Source organism: Anopheles gambiae, chromosome 3 (genome assembly GCF_943734735.2).
Source record: "Anopheles gambiae chromosome 3, idAnoGambNW_F1_1, whole genome shotgun sequence".
Classification (NCBI taxonomy): Eukaryota; Metazoa; Arthropoda; class Insecta; order Diptera; family Culicidae; genus Anopheles; species Anopheles gambiae.
The window spans coordinates 37089491-37104579 of NC_064602.1; the positions used below are offsets into that span (position 1 = coordinate 37089491).

Below are 15089 nucleotides of genomic sequence, written 5' to 3' on the forward strand. Positions count from 1 at the left end.
TTATTTCTATTTTTTATAAATTATGTTCGATTTGAAATGTAATTTCCTAGCAAAAACAGAGGTACAGGGTGGTCCATTCTGATTTTTGTTTTGTCTAAGCGACAGTCGTTTTATTATTTTATTATTTCAAACATTACTTTCTTTACACAAGCTCTTGGTTATTTCTTCATTTAAAAAATATATCAATAGCTTTTGATTAACCTTAAGGACATAACACTTTTTCACTATTTATTAGATTGTATTTTCAATTTTTAATACAATTTTTACAATTTTTGATATCATGAATAGCAATTGCTTGTGCTATTTGTTTAATTTAATTGGAGTGTTGTAAAATATAAAATATCTCTTTGTTTAAATAACTTCAACTTAGGAAGAAATAGTACAACTGTTTTCAATAATTTCATATAACCCGTTTGTTTCTTGAAAATATTGTTTGATTGCTCTCTGTTTTTAAATACAAAGTGATAAAAGAAGTCACTGGTTCAACGTTAAATCTTCAAATTAATAATGTATAACGTCTTCTTGTTTTTCTTCTTCTGCTGCTCTATTTGGCGCAAAGTTCTACGTGGACATGCCGCCCTATAGAGCCTTTCGGGACTTGTTAAATATCAGTGACGATCAGTGAATCCATTATTTTGGTAAAATGAAAATACTTGTGCACCATAAATGGAGCATTTTCTTTAACTGCATTGGTTGTGGAATAAAAAGCTGCGTATAAAGAGCTAGGAGAAATTGGGATTTGATTTCATGATGGAGATAGATTGTTTATTCGTACGACCTGACACGATTTTATTCCTTTTCATGTTTCAATATATCTCTGTAATATTGTTGCAATTATTTTTATCTACAGTGGAGCGTCATTTATCCGGGCTCTTCGGTACTCGACCTCGCCTGGAAATGCGAATAACACGGATAATGAGTCCAATTATATATTTGAATTCATGATTTTTAAACATTTATATTATGTTTTGATAAAAATCATCCAGTTTTTATTATCTCTATTTTTTTCCAAAGATAATATTTGATAGTTTTTTTTATTATAATTTCAGTAAAGCCTAACATTGTTCAGTGAAAAGGGTAAACGTAGTTCAATTTCCATCCAAACGGCAAAAAAGTGCAATTTGCTTGTATAAGCCGTCATAACTGTGAAGGTCGTTAGGCAAAGAAAATGCAAACTATATCCTTGAAAATCTCTACTATTTATAATTATTATTGTATTGTTTTGCCCTTTTTCTTTTCTAAAATGTTTGAAACATTTGTATATTTATGATTTTAATTTGTTTACTTCGGCTCTGTTCGGTTCCTATTCTTTAATGTTTTGTCTATCTTCTTCTCTAGCGTATCCATTTATCCTTATTCACAACTTTAGCGGTTTGCGGTAAACTAATAAACAAACTTCTCTCTTAGCTGGATAGTAATCACATTTCGTACTGTCTTTATTATGATTGGCTTTTCTGTGGCTTAATAGTTGTACTTAAACTTAAGACCAACGTAAGCCTAATCATTTTTTAAAGCTGTTTAACGTATACCATGCTATTCTATTGCCTCATAGCATGATAGTAAGTCCTATCGTATGGGATGCTTTCAGGCTTCATGCACCAAGCTTGAGCCCATACCGGGCGTGTTGTAGTTCCGTTGACTTAACGGTACAGTCATGAGCTCGTCCGCTACGTTCTCTTTACTCATCCTTAATTGCGTTTCCAGATCCATCTGCCGGTGCAGCAGCTGTTGATAGGCTCCCACACTCCACGCTACCGTGCCGATCACTAGCAAAGCAATCAGAGCACCCGCTCCCAGACCACCGATCAGCAACCAACGCATCGATTCTGTAATAGATCATGCGTGAAAATGAGTAAACTATCCCATCACCTGCTCAACATCTCCTCACCTTCAACCACAATGTACCACGTTTTGGTGGCCCTGCCCAAACGGCTTCTACCGACACATCGGTAGGTGGCTCGAGTTTCGTCCTCATCGAGCGCCACGCGCACGAAATGTCCCTGCGCATGCCGCAGGTGCGCATCGTTCTTAAACCACACAATGTCGGGCGAAGGCGTACCGTCGATGTCACACTCGAGCCGTACCGCATCGCCGTGCGCGATCGTTACGTTCACCGAATCGTTCACACTCACAACGTGCGGTTTCGAGGGATACTGGATCGATAGATTGAGCGTGCTACGGACCCGTGTCCCATTCTTGTGCTGACCTTCACAAACTACCTCGTTCTGTGAGTCGTTTGTGATGTGCGCCAGGTACGTTATCGTCCACGCGTAGCCGAGCTGTTCCCCGGCGAGATGAAAGCTACTTCCACCGTGATGGATAGTGAGCTGGTTGGTGAAGTTGTAAACGTCCGCCTGGCACGTTATGTTCACGGTGTCATCGTACAGCACCACATCGGTGGGCGATTCGATACGGAACTGCATTGGCTCGTGGAAATTGCGCACAAACAGTAACGTTTCGATCGAGGAAGATCCTTCACCGTTCGATGCCCGGCAGGACACGATGCCGGGCTTTAGTACCGGCCAGGAAGGGATGATCACCTCAAAGATGGTGGTGTGGTTGAAGGGTGAGAGCTGATGAGCGAGGGAAACATTAAAGAGTATTTTTAGAATTCAAATATCCGTTTAATTCAGACCACTTACGCGTTCTAGGTGTTGCGGTACGGTTATGCTTTTCTCGCAGGCATCCCTTTGAATGTCGCTTAAGCGGTCCATTGCCGTCGGCAGACATGGTGTGTAAGTGAAGGTAACGTTCGGCGTCGGATAAGCATATCCTTGACAGCTTAAGTTGATGTGACTTAAATTTCTTAACACACAGTAAGTGTCCATCCGTACGATAGGTTTACCTACAAAACGAATAGTATGAAGCGATGAAACGATCACATTTAAGACCTTCCTTTTTACCTCTTATTAAAATGTGCAGATGCATCACTTCCAGCCGCTTGTTGTTCGTTATCTTAACCTGAAACTGTGCACTCGCCTCCATCGTTGCATTGCGCACACTGTACGCCACGACACCGTTCGTGCGCTGCTCGTTACATTCTTCCGCACGGTGGCGAAAGTGATCACAGAACCGTACGGCGCCCGCCTCCCGTTCGAGGCTAATTTCTCCCTCGAGCAGCGGTGCGTGAAAGATGGCCAGCTCGAACGTTCCATCGCTTTGGACGTCCAGCACAGCAACACCACCACCACCCAAGCTGTCGGTCGGTCGCAGCTCCGAAGGATCGTCCGTGGCGGACACCACGAACAGGCTCATGGTAGCGCAAAGTGTGTCAGTGGCACAGCAACGATAGCTACCGACGTGTGTCCTATCCACCGCACGTATCGTTAGCATTGCTCCGTGCGTATCGAACCGGATCGCGCTGAAAGGATGTGAACTGAGTGGCTTGGAATTGGAAAGTGAAATAGTTTAAGATAGAGGGAGCAATTAAGCGGAGCGGAATTTTGTTACCTCTTTTGGATATTGTGCTGCTGCAGATCCGTTGGATGAAAAGTACCAAAGAAAATGCTTCTGCCCGGTGGAAGCCATACAGCGCAGCTGTATCTTGCTGTACTGGACCGCAATTCTTGGACCACTGATGTGAATGAGGGATGCTTTTGCTTGGGGAAACAGAGTATAAAATTGTAAAATATAATATAACGTCTTAAAACTTATGACTAACAATGACTTACCAATGCTGAGCGCAACGCTGAGATTCACTAATATTAAAAATGTTTTGCACAATAAGTGTACCATCTTGTTGGTGGAGTGCAGTTTTTTGAGCTATATTAGTGCGAATTAATCCAAACCATCGTACTGGCACGACATTCCGAAGGTGACTGCTTCTGCTGTGCGATTAAGATAGAACGTGTTAAAATGCAATTCTTGCCAATGATTCATAACACGTTGGTAGAACCTTCGTTCCCGCTCACTCACTCCCCGCTTGTGCGTCCGTTTAAACACACAAACAAAAAACGCAAATTCACGCATTCTCAGATTAGGCGTATGCTTGAGTGATTTCACAAGGGATTTTTAAAAATGTCGCAGTACTGTGTTATCTTTAATTCGCTAATTAAACAATGTTATCTTCGTGCTATTTTTGTCCAAATATCATATGCTATGTAACTAATCCATAGATTGATTTAATCCATAGCTGTTCAAATCGATGAATTCTGCTTTCAACTACAGATGACGCAAATTAGACGTGGGAATATCTCCTACAAAATGTACCGAAAAGAAACTAGTTACTTTTGGATGAGTAATTCGTTACGCTAACAGTACAAGGGAGGGAGCGTTAACCTTAGAAACACTCAGAGGTAGATCTACTAATCGATATATAAATCGGTGAATTACTGGCTCCATGGTTAATTGTGAGCTAGCGTGAAAGCGAATAGAATCATTCTCTCCCTCAATCCTTCAACTGTAGACACAATTGTTTAACAAACTTTATTTAACGTTAAGTGTATTTTGTGAGCTTCAATCAAAAATCCAAACTTGTCGTTCATTTTTGTACGATTTCTAAATAGAACGCTTGGCTATACTCTCCTAAGGACAGGTTGTTCTTAAGATACGCTATTATCTACCGATCGAGAAGAACCTGCGTGAGCTGAATCAAGCGCTACTTTTGGTGTAATTTTGTGTGGAGGGTGGTTTTTAGCCACTAAATACATTATTTGATATGATACTGACTGAAAAATTACAATTTTAAACCTTTTCGAATTGTGCTTGAAATTCGATCTAAACGGGTAATTATTTTGCATTTCAAGTTTCGTACTCATCCAGACCCATTCGAACTCATTCAGACTGATCCGGACTGATCTGGACTTATCTGGACCGATCTGGACTGATCCGGAGTCGAATCCGGTTATGATCCGGAGTCGGATTCACATTTTGCGCACTGGAGTCGGAGTTGATTCACCACTCCATCACGGATTATCCATCACTAGATTAGATCAACGGATTAATCTGTAGTTGTATCGATTTTCGAATAGTGTACCGATTCACAGATTTGTTTGCAAAAAAAAAACAACTAATTTACCGGTTCACGTTCACGTTCACAGCAATGAACGACTCGGTATCACTCACGTTCACTTAAAAATAAACCGAAATGCCCACCTCTAGTCCAAACCCGCCAGAACAGCGAACGCCTATTGCTCTTATGTAACTGTCAGCGCCATAACTATGTCTTATCATTCGAGAACTGGGTGTTGGATTAACGATACGAACTTACAATCATATTATCATCCCATGTTATCGCTTCATGTCGATTTTTTATTTGTAAGCATACATTTTATTTGAATGCTTTAAAAACCTCTAAAATCCTATCAATCATTCTTATAATCATTCTAAAACCAGCGCTAGATCTATTCTTACACTAATCCTAATAAGTCCATAATCAAATGATGGGCTTATTCGGCAGAATCATCAATCCAGCATTTTCTGGGATATATGAATGATCATACATAGTTTTAACACATCTAACAGGGTTTGTTATTGATCGGTCATGAGCTTCCCGATGTCATAGAGTGGAAAGAGTGGATATTAGAGATTCCAACTATCAGAATGGACAAACACGGCAAAGATAATGCATTAGGAAGGTGACTGCTTCACTATGAGCTCCTCCCGAACTATTTGGCTCTTTTTGCCCTGATAGATAAGAAGTGGGCCGCAGGGCACTGTATCAAATTTGAAGTTATGCTATCAAATCTATAAATAAATTGGGAAAACCGTAATGTATAGACGGATCTATCGTCAATTCCTCCAGCGATCAGTCAAGTAGGTGTCATGCTGAGTGCTTCAACATGTTTATGTAATTTCAGGTTTTATACACGCTACGATGGCATTGTCCTATGTGACTAAGTCCCCAATTTCAATCAAAAATATAAAGATGGCATAGGTTTCTATAATAACAGATACACAAAGAAAAACAATTAATGCCTTGGTCGTCATCATCTTCCTTGGTTGGTTAATAATCAAGCGAATTAGTAAGGTACTAATTAGTTGAAATAGAACTTGGCCAACACCGGAAAACTCCGGTTCAATGCGTGCTTCATTTTACAATTCTGTTGGCGTCAATAATATCATTACGTAAATTGTTATTCGAACACATGTAATTATTAGATTTACATCATTTCCCAACGAAGAATCTGCAGTACAATCTTCTCACTGATTGCTGATCTTTTGATGTAATATGATAGCATTTATGCTTGTCTCTATTTCTGGTCCTGGAGAAACAGATTGAATCGTTTATGATCATGAGATTCATTCGAGCCGATTGCTCACTTTGTCACATTACCCCACCCATACTATGTGTCTGACTCACCGTTGCTTAAGGCGTTGACACCTTGATCATGGCTAAGCTGCTGCGCCCTTGAACTGGGACGCGATGTCCATGAACCTTGCATTGGTGATCTTCAGCTGGGATGTAATCGTTGAGAATTGTGGCGGAAGTTGAAGCAGTTAAACATAGTTCTATTTCCCAATGAGATGAGTAGATGGTGGAGATCGTCAAGTATGGGATCTTGATTTAGATTTTGATGAAAATAATTAAAGCTTGCGTATGGTAAGCTCAGCATAAACATGGATTGAAACATGCATACACGAAGCTGGTGGTGTATTTGAAGAGAAAAATGCTTAAAATCCGACGGCGACGTTATATCAGAAAAATCAGTTCCCTTGCGCAATTTGAAAACGGTCAATAGATAATCAAAACGATCATTTTTGCATGAACAACACTGATAGTTGCGGTTTGCTTCTATATATACACACACATTTTTCAGAATATCATTTTTTAGAATAATTGGTCAGTAGTTTCATGGCCTAATATTGATGCTGTACAATTCTGCCAAGGTTATTGTAGCCTTACATACCAATAGTGAGCAGTAATGATCACCTATCTGTCCGATCTTCATGCATTACGCTCTTAGCCTAATAGCGAACAATTAAAATGGGGATTCACGCAAACCAAACAGTACTAAGCACCATAAAACACGGACCGCTCCGGCCATTCGATTAGTTAAATTTGGAGCTTTTGCCGTTGCACAAACCAATGGAACGTCCCGCCGTTCTCCGTTTAGTTTCAGGTCCATCACGACGTTGGACACTGATCGGTGTGCTTCTATTGTTTACCGCCGTTGTACACATTTCATCCGCAATAGAAGTGGGTGGTAATGTTGGCAAGCAAACTGGGGCGAAGGTTGCCGTCGCCAAGCACACCACGTCCGATCATGTGCGGGAGGTCCTGGGGCGTGTCTTTGGACGGGACGATCACTCCGGCAGCCACAGCTCGAGCTCGAGCGACGAACGGAGCAGCGATCGGAGTGGTGGCCGCTGGGGCCGAAACCGAGACAACTGTCGGTACGTGAGCCGGTCGGGGAAGTTTTGCAAGTGTGACTGCTACGATCGTAACGATCGCTCACGTTCCGGGCTTTTCGGTTGAGAATGAGTGACCAGCAGCGGGTGATGCTTTTCCGCCCTTTCGGAGTGCAGGCTAAGGGTTGATTGTGTCGTGCATTTTGGGGGAGACCAGTGGGAATTTGTGGGAGTGTTTGTTTAATAAGCGTGGTGAATTCCTATTGTGGTAAATAAATCATGGCTTGTGGCTTTTTGGTGCAATTGGTAATATTTGAAAGATTTTCGTTTTTTTGTTGGTAGCATAAACATCAGCATAAACATAATCAAAATGACAACATGAAAATCATAGTCCATAGTGTAGATTTCTTACAAAGTAAGATTACTTATATATTCAAGTTCGAAAAACCTCCCTCAAACTTCGTCTCTTATTTAGCGGGACTATTTTGCATTTTTATTGCTTATTTTTTCCAAATCATTATTAATGTTCCGATAAGTTACTGTAACTGAGCTTATTTGGAGATTTGTTAAGTAATCTATTAAAATTTGTGTCTTTCGTAAAGTTGATTCAAATTGAGATAGTCAAGGGCGTTAAATAGTTTTCTTCATATTTGGTATGTTTGGAGGATGGAATTAATATAAAGTTTCTCAACTAATTGCTTATTTCTTATTTAATTGATAATTGTTTGTTATTTTGAGTACAATTATATGTTCGTAACACTCATTCGTGTTTCTTTCGATGAAGTAAACTTTTAACCTCTGCTTTTGATCTCCTGTGCGTTAGTGACGAATATTCATTTAATATGATACGTCAGAGATCGGAAATGATGACATTTACTGGGCCCTAGATTCAGCTATGATAGCTGTTAGCTTGGATTTCCCATTCAATCTTAAGGCCAATTTTGAAGGCAGACCTCTTCCACGAGCTGTTGGTTGTATTCCTGTTGAACATTTTCCAGTCCATCCTTATACGTCAGTTCTACCAAACGTTATGAATCTTTTTGAAATCCTTATCGAATTTAAACTTATTTTTTGAATGTCGAAATAGTTTTTTTTTTGCGACAGTAACACCTTATCGCTGAAGAAAAGTGTTTGATGTCAACCACATATTGCTTCCATGCTTTTATTGATCTTATTTTTTTCTCTTCTTTAGCGCAATGACCAACGTATTTACAGAGACTTTATATATTTATTTATTTATTTATTTATTTATTTGCTACATTCAATGGATAACTAAGGAATGGTCTTAGTTTCTAATCTAATGTAAGGTAGGACTTAAGATTGATTGTGTATGGGAATGTGCTGCGATATGGGCGTGATATGCAGCAGTTTAATCTATACTTGTTTGAATTTATCACTAAACACAAGATTTGTTGCATCCATCTATGCTTTTACAGATTTTCAATGAATTAAAAATATCACAAAGCTACTAAACAATGTTATTTATGCATTTTGTGAGTCAATTTGTATGAAAAGTTCACTTTGCAGTTGAAGTTAAAGTTCTCTTGACTGGAACCGAATCGAAATAAAATACAGTGGACCGTCGTTTATCCGGATACCTTCCATCCGGCTGTCCGTTTATCCGTACCGTTGAGAAATGGCAGTTCAATGCAAAGGTGATGTTGCGTTTTGAGGAGGATAATTGTAAAAAAACGGTAATCAGAGCACTTTTTCATAAAAAACGATATAATTCATGGCCCGTTTCAAATATTCTGATTGGAAAAACATGAAGTTAATAAAAACTGGCTAGGTTTTACCAAACTATAATATAAACTTTATAAAAAAATCAGAAATTTGTGATAAAATATATACTTTGACTCATTCTCCGTTTTATTCGAGTATCCGGGCGAGGTAAAGCTATAAAATAAAATTCCTTTCCGATCATTCATTTGATGCTTATTTGCCAATGTAGGGCTAGCATGTAGTTACTTAACTTAAACTTTAAATAAAAATAGAAAAAATATAGCCCAATTTGCTTCAAGCATTTTAGCCCATTTGGCACAAGGTTTGCAACATTTGTATATTTTGGTTTAAACATTATAAAAATAAACATTGATTTACACAAAGTTACACAAACAAATTGTAGAGAAAGGTCATATTTTCTCCATTTTTTTTATGAAAGGTGGACATTTTGCCCCATTTTCCTTTAGCATACAGTACAACTATACAGTCAGTCAAGTCTTTGCTAGGTGAGGAAGCTTCCGAAAGCACCTCAACAATCCAATATATTTATTTATTCTTTTACATACTTTTAAACATATTTTTTATTAATCAGACCAAACATCATGACGATAGTATATTGTATGAAAGCAAAAGAAGAACTTTTGTAAATTGATTTTGATTATCACGTTACGCCTTTTCCCTCTTAATGTAACAACCAATTTGGCTGGATAAACGAAACAAAAAAACGATTATCGGATAAAAACAAAACTCCAAGGAAGAAGGAACGTTCCCGTAACTTCTACAACCCATAACACATACATTTAAACAATTGTACATTGAAACGGTCCACACCGTTGTGCCGCGCCGTCCCTTAAATTCCACAGAAAAGTCTCATATCCTTCTATGTAGCAGCTGACGTGTGTAAGTAAAGATTGTATCGCATTAGTTTCGGTTTTATGCAAACAGAACCGGCCAACCCATCCAGCCTAACATGGTTAATCTTGCAATTAATTGTTGGACGACGATGGTGGTGTGCTCCATGCTAATGGTTTACGTGGCTTCTTTGCACACCACAACTCTCCACTAATTAAGCACACAAATGAAGGTATTTTTATGGAGCGAACTAAAGTTTCGCATTACTTTTGGCTTTGTTTTGATCTCTTTCTTCCTAATTATTTGTTCGTTTTTTTTGTGTTGATTTCCTGTTTGTTCGACAAACGATCATCGTGCTTCGGTCGGGACTGCCAAAAACACTACCCCGAACTGTGAAACTCGTGTTTGCGCTGCTTTTGTTATTGTCGCTTTCGTGCTTGTTGTGTTTGTTTCGGCTAAATTCCGTTCTGATTCGGAATCGGATTCTGTAATACGCTAAATAAAGCGTTTGGTTTGAATTTGCTGCATCATGATGATATTCCACTGCTGCTGCTGGGCGATAAACTTGCTAATTTAGAATGTCCATCCAAACGGATGAGTCACACTGTCTCCCGGTGACTAGGTTCATTTAGGTAGGACTTCCCTCTTCCCTCTTCCTCCCTGGAGGTGGTTCAATCCAATGTCAATGTTATGAACTACACCCTGTACCGAGAGGGGGAGACTCGATCGTGGCAAAAGGGACAACGGATCGGATAAGAAACCGGTTAGCGGTTTAACAAACCCTAACCACACACGCGGCACTGCGAGGTTATTGCGCTCGCCGTAGTCTATTTCTAGCTATTCCTCTCTCCCCCCCCCCCCCCCAACTACAAGCGAATGCCCTAATGCATGACTAGGCTTTGTAAAGTGTCGGCGTATAAGTGGTGTTTGATACTTTGCCGAAATCTGGCCCAACCCCAGTCGCCCGGGGTTTTTGGTACATAAAACGCCTAAAACCATTGCATTGTTTCAGCCATTTATGAGCCATGAACGCGCCAAAAACAACAACGGCCAGAACAATGTCCAGCCTTGAAAGGAAAAGTTGGACCTTCTAAAGCTTGCGTACCTTTTTATGACCCTTGCGGATGATGTAATGGACAAGGAACAAAGTGTTGCATTGTTTAAGGTTCCGGAGTGCAACTGTCACCAGACCTGGCCGACCGATCTAGCCACAACTGCCCAAAAACCTCCTATTTAAGGGACGCTTCTGGTGTTACGGTGGACATTACATCTTTCGTACGCAAATCAGATAACATCCCGTCCATTCAAGATGAGATCCGCGGTGAATGTTTTGCTTGTTGTGCTAGGCGCTGCAGCTTTGTGCCAGGGCACGACAACCGATCGCGAGGATATTGCAGACTCTAAGGATTCTTCGCTGGCGCGATTCCTGCAACCCCTGGAGGCTAGGCTGCGTGACGATCAAAGTGTCCCGGAGCGTCGTTCCCGGGAATTGAGTTACTTTGGTTAGTATTAGTAGTAGTGCTATTAGGAATTGCATTTTCCAATAGAGATGGGATCTTCAACGATCTTTTGCATGCATTTGCAGGCTCAGGTTACAGCTATCACCCGTACGGTGGCCATCATAACCCACTGTACAGTCCGTACAGTCAGCAGGGCCTGTACAATCCGTACAGCTTCGGTGGCCTGAACGGATACGGTGGTGCAGGTGTGGCTGGATTCGGCACGGCGGGTGGCTACGGAGGTCTTGCTGCTGGTGTAGGCAATGGTGCATACTTTGGGTCGGGTGCCGGAGTTGCCGGATATCCTACCGCTGGAGTACAGCAGTTCGGCTATAATGGGCTGGTAGGTGGTCAGGGTGTTGGCAGCTACCCGTACACTGGAGGATGGAATGCGGGCGTGGGCCAGACTCCATACGCCGGCTACGGTGGCCAACTGGGAGGATACTACAATCGAGGGCTGTACGTTTGAAGAAGAATGCTGCCGATCTCGAGATGGATGGATGAGATGACTGATAATAAACATGAACGTTAGCATATTGCTTGTTGATCTGCAAAATGAGAGCTATTTCTTGATCTGTCTGGTATTCGAAAGTAGTCTCGAGTCGGGAATTTAATTTGCATACCGATTAGAAAGTTTGCCCTAGGGTGAGGAAATGGAGGATGATTTTTGGAGGAACTGTGAACGATCGTGGTTGAACTCCAATGGTTACCGATCGCTAGGAAACAAAGGTTCTAAAAGAGTGATCTTTAGTTTAGAAAGAAGGAAGATCGTTCAAAAAACAAGTTTACATTGTTTCCTGGCATCCTTTTAATGTCTCCAACAAAAATGGAATCAATTTTACATTCAAATCTAATCTTGAACTCACCTCTTCCTTCAGCAGGCACTACCCAGCGAAGATCAAACAATGGATGATCAAATTAATGTCCCGTTCATTAGGCATAGTTTGGCATTCCACTTCTAATGTAACGCATTCCATTAAAAATGTATTCTGCCATTTTGTACGGAAAAAGCAGCTTCGTGACGTCAAAGTGTGTTGTTATCTCTTCCCCTGAAGCCCTACTCTAAGGCTACCGATCGGCAACACTAGAAGCTACCACCCCGTCCGTATTTACTGTTTACGGAAATGAACGGCTTAGAACAGTTCGCTTACTCACCCGCCCGAGAGAGGGAAATCCCACAAGGTTGGTCACAGATAAACTCTTAAAATCCATCACCATCCATCCATCCTAATCGAACGACAAAACACGGATGCTGTTGTCGCGCAGAATTGCGCCGCACTGGCACTTTTCGACGCCGACGCCTCTGCGTCGGTTGCTTCTGCTAAAGACACGCCGTCGTCGTTCTCAAAATGTGTTAAACAGGCCTCGAAAAAAGAAACAAATGCTTTTGTTTTGTATCGCTCGTTTCTTTTTTGGGGCTGAACCACGCATTCCACGCTGGAGACAGATGATGGGAAATAAATGTTCTCTCCCCACTGGTGCTGCTGCTGCTGCTGGTTCACGTGTTGCTCGGCGAGACCGGAGCCTAATGGGGCGAGTCAGCTCCGCCCCCCACCCATTCTGCGCCCTCCCCAGATCTTCGCGTGGAAGACGAACAAGACGCGCTGGGCACGCAAAAGGTCCATGCTCCAGGGGTGTCGCTTGGATTCGATATACATATAAAAACGACGCGATCATCACCGGGAGACGGTCAAACGGTGCACAACCATCGAGCGCGCGGAACCGCGGAAAGCAAAGTTTCACTACGGTTGTTTGTTCGTTGTTGCTCTTTAAGCAGGTAAGCCACAGCCCTGAACGTGTGTTTGTTGCTTTCGTGGGACACCCTTACAAAAGTAGGCCATCTATAGATGGTTCTAGAATAGCGTGACAGCGTGACAGTGTGACAGTGTGACAGTGTGTTTTTTTGCCGTTTTCGTGACGTTAGGTGCTAACCGGCGTGTCCGGTCGTGAAGGGGGCAAACACAGTAAGCTGGGAGTTGTAGTGTTTGTGCTAATCGAACGTTCCCGCCACATTACATCAGGGAAATGGGGGATTTTTGCTGTTAGAAGATGTACGGCAATTTGAAAAAAGCATTGTTAGGCTGTGCCAAAGTGAGAACAAGAATGTCTGGAGGTACCATACCCTGGCCAGATTTAAATAACAGTCGTGACGGACACGTTAAGTGATCAAGATCTTATCTTGAATAGGAACAGTTCGTTGCCAGTATATTGGATAGCAACTCAAAGCCTACTACACTTGCAAGTCTCAACTTCACGTGCCTAATCCCGAAAACATCTCTTTTCACCAGGTTAACAAGTCACTTCCGACGCACTTCCGACGCAGACAAACATGAAGACGCTGTACAGCTTACTCGTGCTGGCCGTGATTGCCAGCCTGGCCGTAGCATACCCCGCCGAATCGCAGGAAGCTGCTCCTGAGCCAGCGGCGGCGGCAGCAGTGGCAGCAGAACCGGTCGAGTTGGTGCAGCTGGTGCCGGCGGAAGAGCAGAATGCTGCCGCCGTTCCGGAGCCGGTCAGCGATGCGGAAGGTCAACGATCGAAGCGTCACATCGGATTCGGCGGTGTCGGCATTGGCGTGGGCGTTGGGCTGGTGGGCGGTGGGTTCGGTGGCTATCCCGGCTTCGGGTACGGCGGTGGCTATCCCGGCTACGGATATGGTGGATTCTACCCCGGCTATGGATACGGAGGTGGCTATCACCGATACGGCTACCGGTACGGTGGATATGGTGGCGGCTTCGGACACCCGTACTACTTCTAAACTATGCCTTTGGTGGTGACACTTGTGATGGTGCGTGCGTGCGTGTGTGGTGTAAGACAATAAGCCAAAAATAAAACACAAAACTTTTTAATCTCAGCTTTCAAACGGCTTCGGTGCTTTGTGTTGTGCTGGTTTTTGGAAACTTCTAGAAATTTGAAATAGGGAAATCTAAAAGAATGGGAAGCTAATTTTGCGTGGGAATTTTGCGGAGTGTGGGGGAGTTACCGCGATTCTTCAGACACAATAAGGGAGATGAATGAACGTACGATTCTCACAGAACGTCTGTAGTGCTTTATGTATGGCACAAGGTCAAGTTGGGTGGCATTTATTAAGTAATAAGTAAGATTTGATGCCGTTTTTTGGGAGATGATGTCTTTTTGGCAGATTTTGTTGTGAAATTCAACCGCAAGCAGCGTTCCCACGCGATGTTGCGCATTGCGTTCGTAGATGATCTCACTGATGTGATCGCATTAGCGTGTTTTAGATATCGTTGTGACTTATTGTATATTAATTGGTTTGCTAAAATGAGGGAGGACACTTGCTTTAAATCGCCAGGGACTTTCAATGTGATGTTGTAAGGTGAGAAAATCTACAAAAAAAAAACAGGTGTTCCGTATTGTATAGTTTATCTTTATTATTCTTCGATTGAAGCTGATGGCTTGAAATGCTACAAGCATCAAAGAAAGAATCGTTATTTTAAACCTGTTTTATTCAATAGCCATTTCTTCCACCCCTGTACGTGAGAAAAGTCAATTACTAAACAAGTGACGCGCAACTAACTTTGCGCAAATATCATCCAGAGAGTGGGGGAGAGAGAGTGAGAAAGACTGGGAGAGAAAAAAGGATGCATGCTCACAGCTACATGTGTAATGTATTGTCATTGCATGCTAGGATTGACACTTCTATTTCCGTACTTCTCACGGTGCATTGCACTCTTCCTTTTCTGTTCGTTGCTTGATGCCGTGCGC

The 15089-nt window shown here is 42.0% G+C and overlaps 3 protein-coding genes across 3 annotated transcripts; 2 read left to right on the plus strand and 1 right to left on the minus strand.

The window, feature by feature from the left end:
* Window positions 1-1371: 1371 nt before the first annotated feature.
* Window positions 1372-3872, minus strand: LOC133392698 (hemicentin-1-like). The gene is made up of 6 exons (XM_061653322.1): window positions 3672-3872; window positions 3451-3599; window positions 2904-3384; window positions 2643-2845; window positions 1889-2573; window positions 1372-1826 (listed from the first exon to the last, which is right to left on the minus strand). Exons 1-6 carry the CDS (start codon window positions 3733-3735, stop codon window positions 1585-1587), a joined length of 1824 nt encoding a protein of 607 aa, XP_061509306.1. The 5' UTR covers window positions 3736-3872; the 3' UTR covers window positions 1372-1584.
* A 6996-nt stretch (window positions 3873-10868) lies between these two features.
* On the plus strand, window positions 10869-11919 carry LOC133393363 (uncharacterized). The gene is made up of 2 exons (XM_061658043.1): window positions 10869-11366; window positions 11450-11919. Exons 1-2 carry the CDS (start codon window positions 11174-11176, stop codon window positions 11830-11832), a joined length of 576 nt encoding a protein of 191 aa, XP_061514027.1. The 5' UTR covers window positions 10869-11173; the 3' UTR covers window positions 11833-11919.
* A 1089-nt stretch (window positions 11920-13008) lies between these two features.
* LOC1279008 (uncharacterized) lies at window positions 13009-14217 on the plus strand. Its single transcript, XM_318665.3, has 2 exons — window positions 13009-13140; window positions 13652-14217. The coding sequence occupies exon 2, from the start codon at window positions 13693-13695 to the stop codon at window positions 14119-14121; it is 429 nt and encodes a 142-aa protein (XP_318665.3). The 5' UTR covers window positions 13009-13140; window positions 13652-13692; the 3' UTR covers window positions 14122-14217.
* Window positions 14218-15089: the final 872 nt, after the last annotated feature.